General features: G+C 41.2%; 1 protein-coding gene and 1 long non-coding RNA gene across 3 annotated transcripts in view; both read right to left on the bottom strand.

Annotated features, from left to right (window-relative positions):
- Positions 1-19,610, bottom strand: part of LOC120469136 (neural-cadherin) — a 283,986-nt gene that overhangs the window by 106,053 nt on the left and 158,323 nt on the right. For both annotated transcript variants that reach the window (XM_089129359.1, XM_039657904.2), the window contains exons 11-13: positions 18,077-18,249; positions 16,442-16,609; positions 7,455-7,704 (exon numbers count right to left, since the gene is read on the bottom strand). In XM_089129359.1, the coding sequence (XP_088985485.1) occupies positions 7,455-7,704; positions 16,442-16,609; positions 18,077-18,249 (591 nt within the window). The remainder of the gene's footprint in view (positions 1-7,454; positions 7,705-16,441; positions 16,610-18,076; positions 18,250-19,610) is intronic.
- On the bottom strand, positions 9,247-11,774 carry LOC120477718 (uncharacterized). The gene is made up of 5 exons (XR_016156008.1): positions 11,501-11,774; positions 10,937-10,991; positions 10,640-10,683; positions 10,452-10,512; positions 9,247-10,342 (listed from the first exon to the last, which is right to left on the bottom strand). It is a non-coding gene; the product is annotated as an uncharacterized LOC120477718 (long non-coding RNA).

Below are 19,610 nucleotides of genomic sequence, written 5' to 3'. Positions count from 1 at the left end.
TGGGGTCTCGCGGCAGCTCAGTTTTCCTACAAGGTCTGTTGGATGAGGGCAGGTCCCTATCCATGCTTAAAGTCTATGTGGCGGCCGTTGCAGCGTTTGCAGAGTTGATGCACGGCCGGTCAAGCTTGTCATCTACTTCCTTAGAGGAGTCAGAAGAATGAACCCTCCATGCCCCCCGTGGGATCTTTCATTGGTCCTCGAGGCCCTGAAAGCATTTCCCTTTGAACCACTAGATTCCTTGGAGTTAAAGTACCTGTCACTCAAAAACGTTTTTCTGACAGCTCTGTGTCATCAGTTAAACATGTGGGGGACTTACACAGCACCGCGTGTCTTGAGTTCCAGCCAAATGACTCGAAAGTCATCCTCAAACCTAGACACGGCTATGTCCCTAAAGTGATTGACACTCCTTTCAGAGTGCAGGTCATTTCTCTATCGGCTTTGCCATCATCCAATAGTGAGAGTAATGTTAATCTCCTCTGCCCAGTCAGGGCGCTGAGGGATTACACTGCAATCTCCGCCCCTTACAAGGCGCTCGGACCAGCTTTTCGTTTCGTTTGGTGGGCGCACCAAGGGTCTCGCTGCCTCAAAACAAATCCTGTCCGGATGGATTGTGGACGCTAAAGCTGCTGCATACACATCGAAAGGTCTGCAATGCCCCTAGGGCATCAGGGCTCATTTCACCAGAGGCATGGCCTCATCGTGGGCATGGTCTAGCGGAATTTCTATTCACAACATATGTGTGGAGGTGGGCTGGGCCTCCCCGTACACCTTTGTCAGGTTTTATAACCTAGAAGTTCCCGCTCTGCAGGCAAAACTTCTGTCAGGTTAAGTGAGATGTACATTCTGTCCAGAAGCACAGGCTATTCTCGCGTGTCTTAGCTCTTCTGGTTGAGCTGCACTAATGCGACTGACAGCACCACACTGTATTCCCCATGAGTGCTTATGTACAAGTTCTGTTCCGTGTTGCTGGCCGCCTTATTTTCCCACTTATCTGGGTTCCCTGGGAAACCCTGGGACTCTGAGTGGATGCTTGGCGCGCAAGGCATTGACAAAGAGTTCCCGAAGTGTAAGCTAAACTTACACAATATGAGAGAACCTCTCATAAGAGAATGTATCGGTTACCTAACGTAACCTCGGTTCTCTCTAGAAAAGGGAACGAGTACTGCGTAACCTACCGTTCTCACGCCATAAGCGATTTTCGCTTCAGTCGATGAAAACCAGAGAAACAGCCTCCGAGCCCTGCTTATATATGCTAAGCCACGCCCATACTGGTGGGCTATTACGCTCTGAAGGCGCGAACGCCCTTCATTTGACGTGATGTCACGTCGGGGTCAGTGGTAGGTTGCTGCAGTTTTCCAGGGCAGCCTATGAGCATGCTAAACAGCCTGCTCTAGGTCTGCTAGCTGCTGCACTGCAATGACAATGAATACAAAATTTAGGATCATTTTTTTTGCTTCAATATCTCGAAAAGATGAATCTTTCCCATAGCGCAAGCTAAACTTATGCAATACTCGTTCCCTCTTCTAGAGAGAACAGAGGTTACGTTAGGTAACCAATCTGTTTTAACACACATTATTCATACGAATCAACATTTTTTCTTTATAATTTTTGTTTTTTGTTTTGCAGCATTAACACAACAGTTTGGCATCTTAAATATGTGAGATTTTAGATTTTTATGAGATTCAGCCACCTGACTATGAAAATGCAGAAATAAAATTCGGTAGCTTGAGGGAAATTAAAACTGGCTTTCCATCAGAACAAATCAGACTTATCTAAACTTTGACATTATGTCCTATATAAGTCTTATTACATTAGTGGATTCTGTTTGTTCAAGAGGAAATTAATACTAAAACTACTCTTCTAAAAAGTGCTTCTCTCAGTACTAGAAGGGACATGAGGACATTGGAATTTAGGGTAAGATCTTTAATGGGTTCAATGATTCCAGACACTAATCACCATCTGATGCACTTTGAGGTTTTAATTTTCTATCAGCCAAAGCCGTAAACCATGAATTAAACAAGAAGGCCAAATCCATTACAACCTCCTCCCTCCAGCACTCCCTCGTCTCTCTCTCTCTCTCTCTCTCTCTCTCTCTCTCTCTCTCTCTCTCTCTCTCTTTTAAACACGGCACTGGCTGTACTATAAAATGGAGCAAGAAGCACTGGTGTAAATAAATCAGAAGAATCAGAAAAGATTAATTATTTGTCCGTGGCTTGTGCTGAACGATAAAGTGTTTTACCCTTCAGATCATGGAACTGATCCTGATCAGGTGCAAGTTCCTGCTTGTATTACTACAGATGCATTAATATACATCTTGTAAGTACTGTAACTGTAGCTAGATCATTATAAAGAAGCAGTCATAACTAGGGGAGAGCACAGGGTTCAGGGTTCATCCATGAAGAGAGAGCTAGATTAACACTGCAGGGCAAACTCTGTAAATTACAGGGGGAAGTGGCAAGACTTCCTGGAGTGGAAGAGATGAACACAGAGGAATACTTAAGTAGAGGCGAACATGGTGGGATGAAATAAAGTCTATAGAGTTGTGGATATATAGGAAACATTCTGCAGTGAACAGAGTTTAAGTGCATGAATTGATTAAAAAAAAAGTTTAAGTACAGGATAGGGGCCACAAGGGGAAAGGGGGGGGGGGGGGGGGGATCTACCCTGGTGTTCTGCAGTCGACCCAGCCACTTATAAGTCAATTAAAAAATAAATAAATGCAAATGTAAAAACATCATGGAAATGCAAATTTCATTGTTGGATGATTATTAATATGGTATTTAGCCTGTTTATGCCTGCAGTGCAAAAAATGATATGACAACAATAAGGTCTAAATGTAACTGGCCCCTCCAACAGTACATCTGGCCCCAGCTTGAGTCAGTAGCACGTTGCGCGTTGTTCATAATGCTATTTTAAGCGTGCATGCTTGGCCATAATGTAGCGGGTGCACAACACATACACTTTGATTCTCTCATCAACATAGATGCAGTAGTTTTTATTTTTGCAAATCATACATAACAATTTAAAATATTAAAACGAGGTAAATCATTGTGGTTTACATGAAGATGAAAAAACCCAATAACCCATTTTTTTAAGGCAAATTGTAGTAATTAAGGATCAGACCTGTTTGCCCCATAGTGGCAAGAAACATATGAATATAATGTTTAACCGACACTGATTCTGTCTTTAATCTGTCACTAATCTGTCTTTCTGTCACGATTCCTGTCTTGTGTTTTCCTTGTCCTGTGTGGACTTTAGTTATTTCCTGTTCAATGCCATGTTTTGTAGTCCTTTGTAGTTTTTCTTGTTGATGAATTCCCCCCGGTGTTTTTGATTAGCCACGCCCCCTTGTTCAGCTTGTTTGTCTGTGTTTTTAAACCTCTGTGCTTCAGTTGTTGGGTGTCGGTCGTTGTTTGAATGTAGCTTTGTTCTGAGTTCCTGTTTCTGAGTTTCTTTGTTTTCCTTGGATTACCCTTTTGTTTGATTATTATTAAAATTAGTTACTGCATTTGGATTCGTCCTTGCCTCATCGTTACAGAACGACAGACCAAAATGAATCCAGCAGCACTAGAAAGAGATCTCCGGCCAACTAAACATCCACCGCTGATCCTAATTCCTAGGATGGCTGCCACCATGCCAGAATGGTCGAAGTATCTTTGCACCCTGTCAGATCTGCGTGCCGAACTGGACCTGTGCACCCTACCAGATCTTAGTGCGGTGCCGGCACCCACTGTCAGCCCTGCCGAGCCCGAGCTCCACGTCAACTCTGCCGAGCCTGAGCTCCACGTCAGCCCTGCCGATCCAGAGACCATCCAGCCAGAAACCGTCCAGCCAAAGAAGCTTCACGTCACTTCTGCCGAGCCAGAGACCCTTCGCATCACTTCTGCCGAGCCAGAGACTATTCATGTTACTTCTGCCAATTCAGAGACTGTTCACGTCAACGCCTCCGAGCCAGTATCTAAAGACAAGATGACCACCTCCAAGCCAGTGTCTACGGACAAGATGGGCGATTTAGAGACTGTTCATGTTACTTCTACCAATTCAGAGACTGTTCACGTCACCGCCTCCGAGCCAGTGCCTAAAGACAAGATGGCCGATTAAGAGACTGTTCATGTTACTTCCACCAATTCAGAGACTGTTCACGTCACCGCCTCCGAGCCAGTGCCTAAAAAAAAGATGGCCGCCTCTGAGCCAGTGTCTACAAGATGACCAATCCAAAGACTGTTCACATCACTTCCTCCGAGCCAGTGTCTACAGACAAGGTGGCCGTTTCAGAGACTGTTCACGTCCCTTTCTCCGAGCCAGTGTCTACGGACAAGATGGCCGATTCAGAGACTGTTTACGTCACTTCCTCCGAGCCAGTGTCTACGGACAAGATGGCCGATTCAGAGACTGTTCACGTCACTTCCTCAGAGCCAGTGTCTACGGACAAGATGGCCGATTCAGAGACTGTTCACGTTACCGCCTCCGAGACAATGTCTCCAGACAAGACTGCCGATCCAGTGTCTCCAGACAAGATAGCCAAGACTGTTCACATCACTTCCTCCAAGCCAGTGTCTACGGACAAGATGGCCGATTCAGAGACTGTTCATGTCACTTTCTCCGAGCCAGTGTCTACGGACAAGATGGCAGATTCAGAGACTGTTTACGTTACTTTCTCCTAGCCAGTGTCTACGGACAAGATGGCCGATTCAGAGACTGTTCAAGTAACTTCCTCAGAGCCAGTGTCTACGGACAAGATGGCCGATTCAGAGGCTGTTCACGTTACTGCCTCCGATCCAGTGTCTCCGGACAAGATGGCCGATCCAGTGTCTCTGGACAAGATGGCCAATCCAGTGTCTGCTCCCGAGCCAGTGTTTGTTTCTGTGTTTGTGTCTGTCCTTGTGACCATTTCTGTTCTATTTCTGTAGTGTTTGTTCCTGAGTCGGTGTCTGGTCCTGAGAAGGCATCACCGCCCTGGCCGCCCGAGGGGTCTTCACCGCCGTGGCCGCCCGAGGGGTCTTCACCGCCTTGGGCACCCGAAGGGTCTTCACCGCCGTGGCTGCCCGAGGAATCTTCACCGCCATGGCCGCCCGAGGGATCTTCACCGCCGTGGCCGCCCGAGGGGTCTTCATCGCCTTGGTTGCCCGCTCATCCTGCTCCGCCCTGGTCGCCCGCACAGCCTGCTCTGCCCTGGTCCCCTGAGGAGTCGCCTCCGTCCTGGTCGCCTCTGCCCTGGTCGCCTGCACTGCCTGCTCCGCCCAGGTCGCCTATACTGCCTGCTCCGCCCTGGTCACCTGCACTTCTGCTCCACGGGCCTGGCCCTCCATCCCGCCCCCGGGTCCGCCTCCGATCCACCTCCCTCCTGAACTGTTGTCATGAGGAGCTTCTGGAATCTGCTCCTTAGGTGGGGGGCTATGTCACGATTTCTGTCTTGTGTTTTCCTTGTCTTTTGTGTGGACTTTAGTTATTTCCTGTTCCGTGCCATGTTTTGTAGTCCTTTGTAGTTTTTTCTTGTTAATGAGTTCCCCCAGGTGTTTATGATTACCCACGCCCCCTTGTTCCCTTGTTTAGCTTGTTTGTTTGTGTATTTAAACCTCTGTGCTTCAGTTGTTGGGTGTCGGTCGTTGTTTGAATGTAGCTTTGTTCTGAGTTCCTGTTTCTGAGTTTTCCTGTTTCTGAGTTTCTTTGTTTTCCTTGGATTACCCTTTTGTTTGATTTTTATTATTAAAATTAGTGACTGCATTTGGATTTGTCCTTGCCTCATCGTTACACTTTCATTGCCCTGGCAAGAACGTTGGTCTCCTCGGCAGTGAACGGTCGCCGTTACAATAACAATCCGCCATGCAACATGCATTAACCGGCTCTTAAAGGATATTTTGGATGACGCTCTGATTGGTTTATTTCACGTCACGCCCAAACCACACCTATGAATAATGAGGCTACTTCAGACGAAACCCCTTTTAAACTTGCGCCCGACGCAAAAATCATTTAACCCGCTGGTTAAATAGCAAAAGCGCCCAAGACCAAACAAGACCGAACAGCGCCCAAAAAAAAAAAAAAAATGTAATGGAAGTGACAGTTCTCTGTTACGGACATGACCGCTCTGAAAGTGACTTTAAAACTTTCACAGAGACCTCAAACAGAAAGCACAACGCCTTCCTTTAAAGTGAATTTTGTTTATTATTAATTGTATCTTAATTTTAATCAATGTTTCTTCAACCAATTGCCTGGAGTTAATAAATAAGAAGTTAATATAGTAGAAAAAAGATAATCTGAAACGGAGGCACCAACATGCATGAACTGGAGTCTTGTCTAATAAATGAACCAAAACTCAGCGTATAGCCTAAGGTAGGCAACAGACTGCTCTCTGTTTATGTAATCTGTATGAAATTTGCATTTCTCTCTGGCGCATTCACCACTGTGAAGATCGTGAGTCAAAATCGTCACCTTTATATTTGCAACCGACGCTGACAAAGAATTGATTATTAATAAACAATTAAAATGTCCCCTTGCTATATTATTCATAATCATTACGTTTGCCGGTTCTTTGTAGCAGCTTTAAGATACATTATTGACAGCGCCACCCTTACATTTTACATGAACAAGCACCAAAAACGTGTTTGTTTGTTTTTTTTTTTGTTTTTTTTTTATAAAAAATCGTGATACAAACCGAATTGTAGGTTTGGTCTATCGTTACAGCTCTAGCAAGATGAGGCAGGAGTTTAGTCATTTATCATGGAATGGCTATCTGAACATCTTTGCCAACCAGTATACAGTAGATGTAATCAATAAATTATCGGGGAGGGTCATACCATTTTTCACAATCATTTTGGAGGGTCATACAAAAAAATTATTGCTGGCAAAGGGAGGGCCAAGTCTTTTTTGACTACAGATCTCAAATTTCCTTCGGTGCCCCCTTAGATAAATAACGAACAGTCCCTTATGAGAAAATTAATTGAGAAAGTGTTTTTTTTCTCACCATAGATGCATGTGAATTGTAGGAGATCTCCAAAACAAGGAATATTTATATATATGAAGAGTTCAGATGCAAAAGCCTCTAAGTGCCATTTGAAATTTTCTTCTAGAATGACCATTTTTATCAAGCTTGTATAATTAAGTTCAGTGATTTCACTTAAATGGCAATGGTAATTACCTATTTATTGTTATTTAAGTGAAATTATTGAACTTAAATATACAAGTTTGATTAAAATCATCATTAAAGAAGAAAATTTCAAATGGCATTTAGAGGCTTTTGCATCTGAACTCTTCATATATATATATATATATACACTAATACACTGCACATATACACTGACATTAATTGAAAACCATTAAGTGAAACATGTTTCTCATGATAACCTCTAATATACTGTAGATTACCTTTTTATTTATTTTTTTGTTTGTTTGTTTTACCATTATTTAATCAGGAAGTCCCTTGAGACTGAAATCTCTTTTCTGAGGAAGACCTTTACCTGTGATGTTTATGTGAACGGTAGTGAAGGCCGCCAGGGGTACAGGAGCCACGTTCTGAGCTCGAACCCTGAGCATGAAGTTGCGTGTGGTCTCATAGTCCAGGGGCTCAGCAACAAGAATAGAGGCGGAGCCATCCTCACGATTCGGTGTAAGGTAGAAACGAACAGGCATGTTGCTCTCTGGCACCAATCCATCCTCCAAGTTATAAGTTACCCTCGGATCACCCAGTGGAGAAGTGGCCTTGATAGTCTGACAGGGGAGAATTGGTTTAACATTCATATATACACTACTCATTCAAGTTTCTATTTTTATTTTATTTTTTGGCAAGGATACATTCAATTTATCAAAATCAGTAATGACTTTTACACTGTTACAAAAAAGCTATATTTTAAATCAGTTCTGTTTTTTTTTTACGTTCTATTCATCAAAGAATCCAGAGTTATTCTAGTAGTCAGTTCTCTTAAGCTAGCTCACACTACGGGAAAACCTATTTTCTAGAGAATACTGAAGCCAAAAATTATTTAAAAATTTAAAATGTATTTGCTGCAGCAAGCAGACCAAGTGCCTATTGGCTCACGTGCCTATTGGCTGCTCTGCGGCAACTGCTGTCCTATCGAGGGACTGCTCGTGGCGTAAGCACCAATGAGGGCGCTGGCACCCTCAGACGTCACGTCCCGGGCGAATGGGCATGCTATATAAGCCAGAGATCAATAGGATGCTCCTTGATTTTCATCTCTTCAGAAAAACCTTCTCATCGCTGAATCTCGGAGAAGAATTTTACTATCCGGCTCCAATATCCTTTCTCGCTCCATGTGTGTTTGCCGCCGCAACACTCACATTTTCTCGATCTAAAAGAGCCGAGGGGTTGCTTCAAATGCCTCGTATTTCCTGTGGCTTGTGCAAAGCCCCTCTCACCCATGGGGGCTGCCATATCCTGCACGCTTCCTGCTTGGGGCTGAGACCACGCGGACCACGCACTGTCAGATGCCAGACAAGGGCAGATGTCGCGAATGCAACACCATGGCCTTCTCGACCCTGTGGGCTCGACTGGCCATCTTCAACATGGATTCCGCACCTCCGCCTCCCTCTTCTGCGCCACACTGTAAGAAGGGCTGCTCTCACAGGCCGACTGAGGTGCACGCCAGCGGGATCCCCGCTTTCATCGCTTTCCCCCGTTTTACTCACAGATGGCCAGCGCCCACCTTCGGTTGCTCCCATCTCCTTGATGAGTCGGACGACGATGAGGACGGCTGTTCTCTTCTCACCTCGGGGAGTGAAGAGTTACGAGTGAAGAGTTTCCTGCTCTTAAATGTAGGAAATGTGCCCACATCCACTGCATGAAAAGTGGGGTTTTCGTCCCCGTAAACTGCCGGAAATCTCCCTAATTTTCGGCAGTTAACGACAATTTACAGACTGTGAACGTCGCGTTCGTCTGTGCCACATATTGACGGAAACGAACCATGACGTATGCATGGAGCGCTCGCGGAGGTGTGAATGGCCCTAATTAGCATATGAATAGCAGCACTGCGCGCGCCTTGCCAGAGAATGGCTTGAATTTCCTCACTCAGTATTGGTTGAAATTCACTACATTTAAACAAGAAAATCACTCGTGATTGGTTGGCAGATCTGTTACTATTGGTCAGCCGACATAAAATTATAATAATAATATATATATATATTCATATGATATGCTATTATGTTGTTTATTCATGTCATTGTTATCCTATGGACTAAATTATTATTACCATCAAGGACATGAATTTTTTGAGGAAAGGAACATTTGCCACATACTGTTTATTCAAAGAAATAGCTTTATTAGAACAAACACACAACTATGTACAAAGCATAGGAGAACATCTTCAAAGCACAGAAAACATGTCCTCCACCCTTTGGAAACATGGGACAACATACATACAGCACTACAGTTATACAAATAAATCAATAATATATTGCATCTTTATTCAAAAATAAATTGCCCTGAATGGCATCAGAATTGGGCACCAGATATATCAAACACAGAAGGCAGAATTATGAAAGAATAATAAGGATGTAATTTAAAGGGATTGTTCAATTTGAAATTATTTTTTGATATGTTTTAGCTTACCTCAAGGGCATCCAAGATGCAGGGGTCTTTGTTTCCACAGTATTTTCAATTTTGATATTTTTAGGTCAAACCGTTGTTGTCTGTCAGTCATATAATGCAGGTCTATGGTCACCACCTCAAAGAGCATGCACAAAGAAGACCAAATTAAACATGATTTAATGACTCATAAATTAAGTACACATTGATGGACTAAGACACGAAATGAGCGTTTTGTGAGAGAAAACAAACAGTATTTATATTGTTATTGTATAAATGTGTATATATATATACATATTTAGATATACACAAAAATGCAATATATCTTAATATGTTTAGATCTTCACAGTAAAACTTCTGAAATCTGTGTAAACAATGAGTGACGTACCAGTGCAAGATCGCTTCTGGCACTTTCCGCCGCATGCGCAGATCATATATATATATATACACACAAACACACACACTGTTCATTTTCTCACACAAACCGCTCGTCTCATATCTTAAGCCATCAACGTGTACTTACAGTTATGATTCATTAAATCATGTTTAATTTGTACTTCTCTGTGCATGCTCTTTTAAGAGATCCCCATAGACTTCCATTATATGACTGACTGATGCCCTTGATGTAAGCCAAAACATTTCAAAAAAATTATTTCAAGTAAACTATCCCTTTAAAACTCTTAATTCAAGTCCTGTAGGCTTGGCTCATCAGGGCGAAGTGAATCCAAGTCTTTGCGACGCGTGCTTGAGGTTCACCTTGATGTACATACACCTCAGTGGCTGTGGAACCGAATTTCATGACCCCTTCTGCAAAGTTGAAAAAGACAATGATTTAGATGTATGCAATTGCAAAGGCAATCTGCCCCAAGTCCCCACATTTGTAAGCAAAAATATATGTTTCTTCTGCATCCACTACCTGGTTTCCTTCAGGCGATGGCGGATGTCGACCAGTAGTTTCAGGACCTTTTTCTGGAACACTGAAGTAAACAAACACATTTGGTGATGTTTACAATACTCTAATTAGAATAACAAAGTTTGCTAGCTCACAAGGGAGAAGGTGTCTATTAAAAGTGTCTTCTCCACTGCCAATAGATCAATACTTACCACCGGGTTTCAGTCACTGCATCTCCCAGTCTCAGTCACTGCATCTATAACACAAAAAAATGTGTTATAAAGTTATTATCAAATGATGAAACTGAACAGATGTATAAGATATTTAATAACTTGGTCAAACATTTATAACATGCCATGTTCCAGTTCTCTTTGGCGTTTTCACCACTGTCTCGGGCTCAAAGTCATCTATAAACACAAACGTTAATACAAATTAGTTTAGTTTTACTTTTTATTTGACTGGGGCCTGTTCAAAAGAAAAGAAGATGAGATCACAACACGTAACGTTACCTTGTTTAGGTGTTTTTTCTCCTATCAGCGACGGACACCTCACTCCTTACAGCCCCTGAGAGACAAAACAAATCACAAACACCTGAAGATTTCACTCCATCACACAAAGTGATGCAATTTTACAAACAAGGATAGCCTACACTAGAGCATACAAGCACATTACGCGCTTTATGTTTTATGACCCTGGCACTTATTATTTTTTCATAATTTCTGACGATATTCACAGTAAACGCATTGGGAAAAGCCAATTGAACACTCAGTACGAGTTAGTTTGATTACTAGCAAAGAATGGTAGCTAGCTTGCAGCCAGATAACAAAGTGCAACCTAACGTACAGTTTAGTTTCCCAAATTGTTCAAAATTGAAACGAAACTAAAAAAGAATTAAGAGCAGCAAGCTAGCACTGCTGCTAACGCAAAACAAAAAACTGTTCCGTTAGGTTAACACCCTTGGACATTCGCGGCAGTAATCACAGCAGATTTGTGAAGTTTAAGACAATAACGCTAGACTACCAAACACTATAAGTACACATGGACATAGAATTCACTAAGTTGGACGAACTTACCTTCAATTTAGAGGAAAAGATGGGTTCACCAGCGATCATGACGGCGAAGCAGGCTGAATATCTGTGCCGTTATTTCTGCTTGAATAACACGCCACATGCCTGGCACGTTGCCTCAGCCAATCAGAGTGGCTGACGTTACAGGTTGGATTATGATGATATGCTGCCTCAGCCAATCAGAGTTACGTTCACTGGTTTTTGACTCAGGTTGAAAGGCTGTCGACTTTTCTGCTGCTGTTCATTTTAAATTAGGAATAAGGTGGATATACCCAAATAGGCTACCATGAAATGTAAAAATACATATGCATAAATAAATAACTTTATTAGGCTACTTAAAATAAATAAACCAGTAAAAAATTGTGTAAAAAACAAAAACAAAAAAACATCTGTTTATAACTGTGAATTAACATCCAAAGATGTTATCATATATTTTGAAAACTACTTCTGTAAATGTTATGATGAATCTTGTAATTCTATTAGGAAAATTTCATATTCAAGAGTAAAATGAATAATTCTAAACCTTGTTTGAAGTTTTTTTTTTTTTTTTTTGGGTCTGATTTTCAGTTTTCAGTATATTGAGTCTCTCAAATGTATCGATAAAAATGTAGTGATACAATTGTATTTGCTAAAGAATATTGAAGCTAATTGAAAAGTGAATTTATGTGTATGCTATTTTCTTTCTTTAAATAGTACAAATTACTGGTTTCTAACTTTCTCTTAAATCATAATATTATACACAATAGAGATAGTCCCTTTCCTGTTTTTATTTCATTTGTTCAATTCTGTCCTATTTTTATTTGTTTCTTATTTATTGTGAAATTATTATTTGTTGATTGTTATCTTTTTGGATGTCATGTTGCAATGTTAAAAACAAAACAAAAAAAAACAAAAAAAAAAAAACACGGTAATTAGGTTATACTGAGCCTGATCTATTTCTACCAGAGATTGTCTTAGAATGAAGTTATACCTTTCAGAAAAATGTTACCTGGGGTGAAACTCCCCTACCCTTATTTGCATGTGTATAGCTCACAGCATTTTCATTTACATGTCAAAGCCTCCACTAGATTTAGGAGAAGGGGGGACAATGGGGGGACAACTGCCAAGCAAGGCCCACGTCAATTTCCGGCAATTCACGGCAGTTTTGAGTGTTACCTGTAAATTGCCGTGTGCAGTCGTAAACCTGAACTTCCACGACAATCTACAGAGCCGCTTACTGACGAAAATCCCACTTTTCATGCAGTGATCCCAGTGTTCACCCCTACACATAAGCACGGCCCACTCAGTGACACACACACATTCAGGGCCAGTTTCAATAAAGGCGGTTCATCCCGATTGTGTTTTAAGTGTAAAAAAGGTGCCGGCTTCTCAGCACGCCAGACAGGCTGTCCAGGGACAACGTTCCCCCAGGGAAATGGTCTCTCCACCCTCAGAGAGTTCAGCTGTTGTGGAACACCTTTGGAACAGTGGAGGTTGACCTTTTTGCATCTTAAGACAACCCTCAGTGTCCAATATGCTTTACGAAGAACAGGACGCGCTGTCCCATCACTGGCCCAGCCGCCCTCTCTACGCTTTCCTGCTGATCACGCTGTTGCCACAGGTAATCAAGCGTATCAGGGAAAACGGTTCTTCTTTGCTTCTAGTTGCTCCAATTTTGGCCGAACCAAGTTTGGTTTCCAGAGCTGACGCAGCTTTAGAGCCTGGCTCCATGGCCTTTTCCATTGAGATGATACAGGGCGTATCCCTCCTCTCACAGGGCGGGGGCCTGATTTGGCACCCACACCCCGAGATTTGGGATCTACATGTGTGTGCCATCAACGGCTACACCTCTAAGTATCTCTTGTTGAAAACTGCCTTTCTGACCTCAGACGTGGAAAGTTCAGCTGCTTTCAGACAGTCAAAACAGCTCTTTGTTTCTTTTGATGGCCGATCTAACGGTCTAGCTGCCTTGAAACATAGCCTTTCCATGTGGATAGTGGACGCTATCTCACTGGCTTATGCATCTAAGGGCCTTCGTTGCTCATTCCTCTATAGACATGGCCTCTTTGTGGGCCTGGTCCAGTGGGATTTATTTTCAAGATATCTGTATGACAGCAGGCTGGGCCTCTCCGTCTACATTTATAAGGTTCTATAACCTGGAAGATCCCCCTCTTCAAGCTAGATCGTTATCAGTCTAGTTAAACTGCTCAGTTCTGACAGATCGCATTTGCAAACTGCAAAGTTTCAGTTCAGGCAGGCTAATGCCTCCTCTGGCTATTATACAGTGTTAAGCACCCTTGTTCACTCAAGGTAACCACATATGCCCTTTTTATATCGCCATATCATATGAGTTCAGGGCACTTGCCCTTGGGTCAGTGTTGTGGTAGATTTAGCACGCACAGTGTTTTAAATTGGGTTCCTGTAGTGTAAGCTAGCTTATGAAACACGAGAGTACTTGCGTCTCGGTTGCTAACGTAATCTCAGTCCTCTCTAGAAGAAGAAACAAGTGTTGCGTAACCCTGCCATCATGGTTGTGCTACCATCTGGTTTCGCTTCAGTTGATGAAAACCAAGGAGCATCCCATCAAGCTCTGGCTGATATAGGCATAAGCCTACGTGACGACTGAGGGCACCAGCGCCCTCATTGGTGATTACGTTGCTGCAGTTGCCGCAGAGCAGCCAATAGGCTGGCGAGCTGCAGAAAATGCTTTTTAAATTAATACAAATTATAAGGATAATTTTTTTGCTTCAGTATTCTAGAGAAAAGAGGTTTTCCCATAGCGTAAGCTAGCTTACTCAACATTTCTTCCCTCTTTTCTAGAGAAAATAGGTTTTCCCATAGCGTAAGCTAGCTTATGCAACATCTGTCCCCTTATAGACAGAACTGAGGTTACATTAGTAACTGAGATGTTATTAACAATTGTGAAACTCTGTTAATAGGGCAACTGTAAAGAAATCACCAGATAAATTAAATACTTCCTCTACCAACAAGAACACAAATAACATTTAAATACAAGATCAATTAGGAGAACAGCAAGCTTTATCTCAGGACAGTTTTCTATTTAGTCTTGTCTCTTTTCTTTCTTTCGTCCTTTGTTTGATTATGCTTCTGTTCATAAAATGCTCATGTGCATTAATAATGTACGAATAATTACTGACAATAAATGTATTCCAGGAAATTCAGCAAATGAATACTTTCAGTGCATTTGTAACCAAATGAAAATGGGGGGGGGGAAAGGAAATGACCATACATTATCCAATTATCCAATGACTCAGTGATTGGCTTGACTTCCTAAATAGTGAATGTAATGAAATGGCACCCTTAAAATTTGAAGCAGAGAATCAGATCATTAATGGTAGGGATACAGAAGCTCTGGCTGAAGTGGGGACTGGAGCTTAAAAAAGTCCTACAGCATTTTACCATTAGTTTTAAATTGACTATCTGAGTGTGTGTAAGTGTGTGACTATGTGTACTTGTGGATGTGTTTTGTGACAGCCTGTGTGAAGACTTTGTGTGGTCGAGCAGAAAGCACAGACTGTCAGTTGTAACCGCCAGTACATGACAGTAAAGTCGACAGTGTCTGGGAACTCAAGTCCCTCAAGAAATACCCACAGTCTTATTGTGGGATTAGAATTTATCCACATCCATCATAGCATTCCTTCAATGCACACATAAAAGACATAGTAATTAAAGCGATACTTCAGGATTTAGCATTAAGCTTTTTTATAGAAAATCAGTAGTATTTCCAAATTGCCATGCTTTCCACCCTCATATCCCCCTGAGACAAGAGATGAGATGTATTTTTTGTCTGGAAAAAAATCCTCTGATGACGAAAAAATCGCCATTTTACGTCATCGGAGGATTTTTTAGCCAGAGGCTAAAGACTACAGTCAGTAGTAGGAGCTGTTCCGCATGTTTTCAATACGCCCATAGAGGGTAGGATCTCATTCACAGAATGTACATAGTTTCAGCTATCTTTTTTTTGGAAGCTAAGCAAGCAGGCTCTTGTTCTTTGGAGAAAGCTGAGTAGTAGGGGTTACTATCCTCTTTTTCCCGGACATGTCCGGCCGTCGATGTCCGGGATTCAGATTTTTCTTTCTGCAGTCGCCATTGATTGTTTACATCTAACTGAATTCATTCTGATTGGTGAATCTGAATGTAGTGTTTACATGAATGCTAAACAAGTGATCGGTTGATGTGCATTTTAACATTGCTAAGAAAATTCCCGCTCCTCCTTGAGAGATACGAGACCGGTGCATCTCACAGGTGTCGCTCATAATCACGCCACCGGCCTCGCACCCCGCAGCCCTTCTTGTTTTCCAGCAGCCCTAGCCTCGTCCTGCTCGCCACAGTAAACATAATAAGTGGGCGACAGTAGAACGCTGAATCCCGGATATTTTGGGCGATATTGAAACACATTATCGGGCAGACTGATCACGGAGATTCACAAGTAGCCTAGACTTGTTGCTATCTATTGCGCTCTGTTACCGGTAGGCATGGCCTCCTAGGGAACTGAAGCAAGTGCATTATGGGAGTTGGTGTCTTTCATCTACATAAGCCAAAAATACATGTTCTGGCTTTTCTCAGTCTAGAAAGCTCCAAAATCAAAACTAATTTCACATTTCTTCTACATAACAGATCCTTTTAAATATACATTGATCTTTCCAGAGGTGAAGTATCCTTTTAATGGAGCGCCTCAAAGGTCAAAGTAATAAATAACTTAGTAGAAGCTATATGTTTGTTTTTCTTCTTGCCTTTGGTCCTGCATTCATAGTATATTTAGCTTTGGTGAAATCAACATCTTATGTAATAAATATCTGTGGAATCGCTGAAATTCATAGCTTTTTACGCTGTATGGCTTTGATCATGTTATTAATCGAAGTAAAAAGCAGGCATAAATCTGCTTAACTGACATATCTGTAGAGCTCTAGTAGATTGTAAGTGTTCAGCATTATGTTAAGTACATACCACAACTGGAGTGTCTCTGACAGTGTTTTCAGGTAGGACGACCTCGTATTTGTCTTTCTCCCACTGTGGAGGCTGATTCTTCACATTAGTGATTGTGACTGCCAGCTCGACGGAACTGCTCCGATTCCCTCCATCTGTAGCGATGATCTGTCTGCTAATGTAGGTCCTCTGGAAACAATCAAACACATTTACAGTATGGATGATAATGTCAAATACATATAAAATACAAATAAAATTTTAAATATACTAAGACAAGGGTTTTCAAACTGGAGCCCAGGGTGAAATATTTGAATAACAGAAAATAGCTTTTACAAATTATTTTAGGGATCTCAAATTTGGCATGTTAGCTTAAGTTATTAAATACTTTCAACAAAATACTAATAAAAAAAAAAAAGATAATAATCAAAAGTAGTATCAGTTCTGGCAGGTCACGTTAGTCAAGCTCGGATCAGCTGATCCATGTCTACTAATAGGAATATATCACTGTTTTCATATTCATACTCCTTCAGCATTATCAACAGCTATTACGTTTTTCAGGAGCTAATTACCCTCCCCCATCCCAGCTCCTCCTCTCATCAGTCAGGATTTGGCATTCTGATTTCCCCTGAATCAGACAAAAATTCTCCAATTATGTTATACATTAAAATTAAAGAATGATATCGGCATACATTCACGTTGGTTCTGTTTTGTTTACCCTAACGGGGTTAATTTAAAATAAGTATATTTCTCTTTATAATATCACACTTTTTTTCTCACATCCTTTATTTTTTATGAAGTGGGTCCTCCTGGAAAATTGGAACATCCTTGGCATTCAAAAATTGAAACAATCCCAGTACAACTTTAAATGGAACTGTGTCAAGTGTGTCAACACAACAGATAGATACATCATTGTATTTGTTGTCATCTCACTGCAGATGCATACATCCGCTTCGAAAAAGCAGACTGATGCAGAATGATGTGAAATGAGCGCTAAACAATTTTCACCCACTCTCTGTAACCGCACAAAGAATGTATACAAACGCTCAAACCCAGAGACACAAAAAGTCACAATATACACCAGCTGATCTTGGTAGTCATAGAAACAGTTACAAAGGTCTCTTGTCAAAGGTGGTCCAATATCAGTGGCATTCAAACCGAAACACCTACTCTCTCACACACAAACAAACACCCCATCAATAACCACAATTAATGCTTAAACAAGTCTTTTATATTTCAATGTGAGAATATTTCAGATATCAGCTTTACAGAAACAGGCAGAATCAGTAAATACCTTGTTACCACCCAATCAATCATCTGAGCAGAGGGGTGTGAGAAACTCTTGTAGACCTGCTAAATCATTCACAATGCGGCATCTTAAAACTTCACAAAGGAAGTATATAAAATTCATGTTGCAAGTGCAATTTTGGAATTCTCACTCTCAAACTCCTGCCCTCTGTGAGGGTTTAATGATGAATCATTCTGGAGGAAAGTATTTCTGAGAAATCTCAAGTCTGAAACTTGCTTTTAAAAACTCCTCGACTGTGGAGCACCCACACACATTCACACTGGTAAACTCAAAATCACTTTACATTTGAACCATCAGGACTTCACTCGGTTCAATCTGAGCCTGAGCTGGCTGCTTGGAGTAGGACTGACCTGAGAGATAGGCTGGTTTACATAGATCCAGCCAGTGAGTGGATTGACTCGCAGATACTCCGGCTGCTCCTCGGACATGGAGTAAGTGATGACCGCATTAGTGCTGTAATCATCATCGTGTGCAGCCACTCGCAGAAAACTGGTACCAATCATGGTGTCCTCGCGCAAGAAGTCTGTTAGAAGGAAGACAGCAATAATTTAACATGCAACGGAAACTGCTAAAAAGCTTTAATAACTGTCATATCCACCGATCCTAATGGAATACCACAGCAAGTGCTTGGGAGGACTTCGACTCGGCCCATATATATCTATGGACTCGGCACAGTAATATCATCACTCTGGAGAGGGAGAGGATTTGATATTCTCACGAGTGATGATATTACTACGCCGAGCCGAAGTGCTCCCAAGCACTTGCTGTGGTATTCCACAATACATTATAGCTATTCACTTTACACGCTTAGAAAAGTGCAACGTTTTATTTTGTGTCACCATTCTTGGTCGAGTTACTCTACTCATGTAACTGTATTTAAATAGGGAAAACATGGAGGTGTTCGGTCACTTCTCTGCTTGGCCCCTATTGAATGAACTGGGCTAAGTTAAGTGCCATCAAAGTGTCTTGCGCGCCAGAGCGATTGAGTGCACGCACTGAGATGAGAGAGGTATGCATCAACTAGGGAATAACATAGTGTAATATGAAAAAAAAAAAAACTGTGGAGAATCCCTTTAAAAAGATAGTTCACCCAAAACTGTGGGTGAAAACTATATATATATATGTATATATATATATATATATATATATATATATATATATATATATATTCATATATATATTCTTTGAAACTTCAGTGGTTTCAATCCCTTCATTGAAAATAAAGCTTAAAATAATAAAGGTGTCATAAAACAAATCCATATCTCTTTAATCAAAGTCTTATGAGGAGATAAAATCACTTTATATGATGAAGATATTTCATTTAGGTTTGTATTTACATATAAATACACCTACACAGAGAGCATCACATATGGTAAACACAAAAGCTCATGCATACAATCCTTATTGGTTTTTCAAGCATCATTTTTGTTGCTTGAAATTTATATGTGTTTGTATGTGTCAAAACATATAAAGCAATACTCTTCAAAAGACTTGGATTAAAATACTAGATTAATATGGATTCATTTTTTACAATGCCTTTACAAACTTTTTGTATCGTTTGTAAGTTTTGGTTACCTGGACTTTCAAGAAAGGAAAAGATTTAATTTAAAATATCTTAATTTGTGTTTTGAAGATAGCCGTTTGAGTCTGGAAGGAAATGAGGTTGAGTAAATGTTGAAAGAATAAAAAAAAAAAAAAAACATGTGGTAACCTATTCTTTAACATAGTGGCCTTGCACGGTTTATGCAACCTTGTCCAGGTACTATATAATAAACCCCTCAAGTACCATAGGGAAAAGGATGAGTTGTGCATAAGAATTTTGAATTTCGTAAACATGTAAGGCATGTGTTTCATTTTCATACTCTTCAGCTACAATGCATTGGA

The sequence above is a fragment of the Pimephales promelas genome, chromosome 1, assembly GCF_988280905.1.
Source record: "Pimephales promelas chromosome 1, fPimPro1.hap1.1, whole genome shotgun sequence".
Classification (NCBI taxonomy): domain Eukaryota; kingdom Metazoa; phylum Chordata; class Actinopteri; order Cypriniformes; family Leuciscidae; genus Pimephales; species Pimephales promelas.
Note: the sequence above shows the minus strand (reverse complement) of the source record. Positions and strands in the feature narration are given on the sequence as shown.